This window comes from Penaeus vannamei, chromosome 7, assembly GCF_042767895.1.
Source record: "Penaeus vannamei isolate JL-2024 chromosome 7, ASM4276789v1, whole genome shotgun sequence".
Classification (NCBI taxonomy): Eukaryota; Metazoa; Arthropoda; class Malacostraca; order Decapoda; family Penaeidae; genus Penaeus; species Penaeus vannamei.
Genome location: NC_091555.1, coordinates 45256539 through 45261538, shown reverse-complemented (window position 1 = coordinate 45261538; position 5000 = coordinate 45256539). Strand labels below are relative to the sequence as shown.

General features: G+C 33.2%; 1 protein-coding gene across 4 annotated transcripts in view; it reads right to left on the bottom strand.

Annotated features, from left to right (window-relative positions):
• The window catches only part of LOC113825253 (voltage-dependent calcium channel subunit alpha-2/delta-1), a 107673-nt gene that overhangs the window by 12578 nt on the left and 90095 nt on the right, over positions 1–5000 (bottom strand). For 2 of the 4 annotated variants that reach the window (XM_070123817.1, XM_070123819.1), the window contains 6 exons: positions 4813–4912; positions 4134–4178; positions 3817–3978; positions 2816–2916; positions 2370–2526; positions 537–623 (listed from right to left, as the gene is read on the bottom strand). In XM_070123817.1, coding sequence (XP_069979918.1) covers positions 537–623; positions 2370–2526; positions 2816–2916; positions 3817–3978; positions 4134–4178; positions 4813–4912 — 652 coding nt within the window. The remainder of the gene's footprint in view (positions 1–536; positions 624–2369; positions 2527–2815; positions 2917–3816; positions 3979–4133; positions 4179–4812; positions 4913–5000) is intronic. The other 2 variants (XM_070123818.1, XM_070123820.1) reach the window with 1 other exon arrangement.

Here is a 5000-nt window from a genome sequence, read left to right as displayed (position 1 = left end):
TTTGAAGAACATTACAATTTTGATGGATGAAAGAGGGCCCTCCACCAATGTTTGCTCTAAAGAAGAAAAAATACACACTTTAGTAATGAAGACTGTCACCACACCACCACATCAAATGACCAACCCTCTGCATGGGTTAACTCTGGTTTAACTTAATCCCAATGAAACTGGAAAAAGGGAGAATAGGCTGATGCACATAAGGGTGTGATGAGGATGCAGAGAGTAGTCGATAATAATAAGTCCAAAAAACCACAGAGCTGAGTATACAGCAGAGATTTTTGTTAGGCAATTGAAAGGTTTTTTGTGTGAAGAAATGCACCTTGTTTCAATGGTAGAGACCCATAATTTAAGACCAAACTTCATTATCATAGCAAATAAGTAAAATAGCACAATCAGTGATGATGAATAGCTCAAGTATTGCAAAACCTTCCAACTACCAAACTTGAAACAACACTTGGAAAGAATAGGAACAAGACCAAAAACTGTATGAAAGGGTGTTAGGGGTAGACTCCAGTACGGGACTCGGTCTCAATTACCACAGCACTTGTGTACGCAGTTGTATATTGGTCAGAAAGGTTTCCTTTCAGGGGGTGAGCAGGGGAGAGTAAGCTTGTATACGACTCCTGAAAGAACATCATATTAAGCAATCACATTGCAAAAATACAAGAGTAATAGAAAAGAATTATCATCCTTCAATGAAAAGAAAATTCTTAATGACAACAATCAGACTGAAAAGATATCCTTTTTAATCCAGATTTACCAGTAGATATTTGATTAAATTTCAAACCACATATGTAATAGAAGCATCCATTCTGTTATATAATAAATGCGTCTTTATAAAGAAAGATATTACATTTACACACATGAACACACACACGCACGCATGCACACGCGCACACACACACACACACACACACACACACACACACACACACACACACACACACACACACACACACACACACACACACACACACACACACACACACACACACACACACACTAACACTCACACTCGCATGCACGCATGCACACACACACACACACTAACACTCACACTCGCATGCACGCATGCACACACACATGCATGCATGGACGCACACACACACGCACGCACCCACGCGCGCACGCATGCCACACGCCGCAGGCATGCATCCACACACACACAAACACAGTCAAAATCACAATACCTTAATATTGTCTTAAATTTAATTAAATACCATCTGAAAAAACATAAGGAAACACTATGTAAAACATTAGTTCTATTTTGGACATGTCACCTGTGCTTGTACACTATTGTAAAGAAGAGAAAAATGATTAAACATGTAAAACATTATCCGCCTGCTTTCTAAGTACTCTTCACTCTGTCTGAAAAGCTGTACAAATAATTTCTAAAAAAGAATTTTTGTTATTGAAATTTTTGCAAAAGGCCACATGAAGTGCATTCTAAGAAATAGTTCATTGATTTTTTTCAATAATGGAGATCTGAAACTGAATCCTTCAAAAACTGTTTTATTTACTGACATTATATGTAACTGATTTTATTTTTCCATAATACAATTATCTATATGCATTACAAAAGTACATACTGCACTGACGAAAGAAAGTCTATCTAAAATCTGGTCTGGTCTGTCACATTCATCAACACTTCAATTCATGTCCACACTGAATGTGTCATTGCCACCTGATTTTGCTCAGATTTTGGAGAATTTGCCCTAGGTATATCTTCCTAATTTTGAACTTGCTCTTGTAGATAAACTGTCCTAAATTCAGCTTAGTCATTAGTTTTTACTTTGTATTCTATGCATTTAAAGTGCAACTCTTAGTTAGCTAGCAGTATTATGACCAAAAGGAATTTTTCATAAAAAATGTAGCTATTACAAAAAATGCAGCATAATCCAACCTAAACAGATTATTCTCTAATAACAAGTACTTTAGAACAACTACTATACAGACAAAGGTGAAATCTAAAATATCTGAGCAATAATCAAAAGAGCAGAGAATTTTTTCTTACTGTCCACAAAACTTTAATGATAAAAAAGTGAATCCTAAACAAAAAAAGGTCCCAACTATTTTTGAAAATTTTGCCATGACTTCATATGACCTTACCTTGATAAACCAAGCATCTATACATTATGCTAAAAATATTGAAACTCTGTTACTTTCCTCAATGCTTGTGTCTAATATGGGAAAATTCTTCTCAGCAACAATGATAGTTGCTGCACCCCAAAATAAACATTAACATGCCCTCTTATCATATACATCAAATAGACATATATAGATGAACACATTTCAAACAAGATACCCATAACTCAAAGACATTTCATTATACAGAAAGCAAGATGAACAAATTGATAAAATAAACTTACTTGTATTTTTGTTCTGACACTACTTCTTGTAGTGATAACCGAATACTGTCCTCCTGTTGAGCAAGCCATCTGTTTTAACACTGCTGTAGGGATGGGATGTGGTCCCACAGCATATGTAAATACTCTCACATCCTTTGTATCCTCATCTGCCTTGTATCTGATGAAGAAGGTTAGTTTTAGTTACACTTTCATTTAATCACTTCACAACTCATTCTGGATAGAAGTGTATGATATTAATGATAATGCATAAGACTGTGGGTAACACTACATGATCATGGGACACCAAATATATGTGCCATAAATATTTCCAATTCCATTCAAGAAGATCTCTGGCGGCAAGTTTTGCATAATCTTTATTTACAACCTAGCTATCTGTCTTTAGCCACTGAATGACACCAATCTGCATTTTCCTTAAAGAGGCAGATTGGTTTTTGGCAATCACTAACTTCTTAAAGATCTCTTCCGGCCATTCAGTTCCTCCATCGCTGAAGAGCATGATCGTTTTGTGGCACTGAGCCCCTTCTCCTCTTGCCTTGGTTTGTGAATACTGAAACATAATGGAAAAAAATTAATACCATTTACATGCAACTTTCACTTTATGAACATTCACAGACATACAGAGGAAATGGGATTAATACAGGTGTATGGTAGAAATGGTAACTAGTAGAGCTCATTTGTTTTCTTACATTTCTCTTTATTTCATTTATGATAGTCACTATGACAATTCAATAATATTTGTTTATGCTATATATATGCTCACATATAAATATGTTTGAGTTCTCATAAAGACGAAACAAGCTAACAAATCAAATCATGTAGCACTACTGATTTCCTTATTCATCGACACTTTATAATTCTGCTAAAATCTAGATGCAGTAATGGTATCCAATTATGATTTTCTATAGAATGCCTTTCAACAACTCTTTTGAAGATATCAGATCATCACAAGTACAAACAAAACTGAGAAAGAGAACATTTACAATAAGAAGTATATATAAACATGATACACATCTTTGTATATATAAACATGATACACATCTTTGTATATATAAACATGATACACATCTTTGTGGATATAACTATCTACAATTAAAAATATTTATTTTTCTTATGTGTCGAGCATTCATCTTGGAAAAGGGCTTTATTCACAAGCGATGGTAATTAGTACCCTTTTTTCTTTGGCAAACAATCTTTGTTAATTAGTTTTTTCCAAATGTTGAAAAATAAAGTGCATTATCTGCTCTATATTAAACAAACCAAGTTATCAACAAATAAAATAACCATTTCCTACAGTAAGAAAAAATAAAAATAAAAAAAGAAAATGAAACCATTTTGTATTTACATCATATCACATGTTACATACAAAAATTTTTTTCAGAACAAAGATCAGATCTGAATACATCCTCAATCTTAAAGCAGAAGATATAAAAATGAAGTAAACACTAACCTCTTTGAAGGCCTTAAGTGCAAACTCTAATGCATTTGAGTAGCTCGCTATGCCGCCATCTTCAAGTTCATCAATTGCCCGAAATAATAGTTTTTTGTTGCTAGTGCTTGCTTGGACTAAATTTTGATGACAGCCTTCATTCTCTTCTTCTGTTCCATTTGCCTGAAAAAATTAAAGCTTTTTTAACTTTCAATTTCTGTGCGATATTGGTGACAATTATGTAACATATTTTTGTAATATGAATCTGTCAAGAGTTAAAAAAAAAAGAAAAATGTTAAAAATGGTAGTTTCTTTGGTTAAGTCATAAAATAACTTACCTTGCAATATGTACAGTTATTCACCCACTCCGTTGTGTCATTAAACTGAAAATTAAGCCATACATAAATAAGGGTAATGGCATGCATATACATGATGTTTCTGCATTTCCTGATTTTCTGCAGTTACAAGTATGCACTGATTTATTTTTAAAATATCCAATATATTCTAAAATATTAATTCATACTGTAAGAAAGTATTCAAGTCATATACAATAATACAACAACAAAAAAACATATGTCAAAAGATAAAGCTGAATATGATTAAGAAAAAATAGTATAATAAAAGAGACAAGAATTTCTAAATCAACTTGGCTTAAACTTTCAAAGGTTCTATAAAACAATGCAGGATATAGATTAACTATTAACCTATCATGGATGACATATGCTTTCTATGGCTATAAATAAGGATGCTCTGTTTCTTAGACCTGGATAACTTTTTTTTAAGCAATGAGTGCAATATATGAAGTTCTGCAATATCCCTTGTAAATTATTACCTTATCATTCATCATGAAAAACTAAGAAAAGTAAAAAAAAAGCTCAAAGCACCCGGCATGTGTTGTCGTCAGCCTCTGACACAACCACTCAACGTCTTTGTATATTTCAGATAAAGTCACTTGAAGAGCAAAAGGTACACTGTCTTTCATATATAAGAAAATATGAAACTTAACAGAATACTCACTGCCGCAACATTTACAAAGTCATTTTCACCTAGAGTGTCAATTAGGGTTTTTACAGCCCATTTCATGATTGTAAATGTCTGTCCATGAACACTGCCACTCCTGAGGGGAAAAAATAAATTAAAAAAATTATTATCAACTCTAATACAAAATATTACTACCATTTAAACATTCTACCAATCTTCCATTA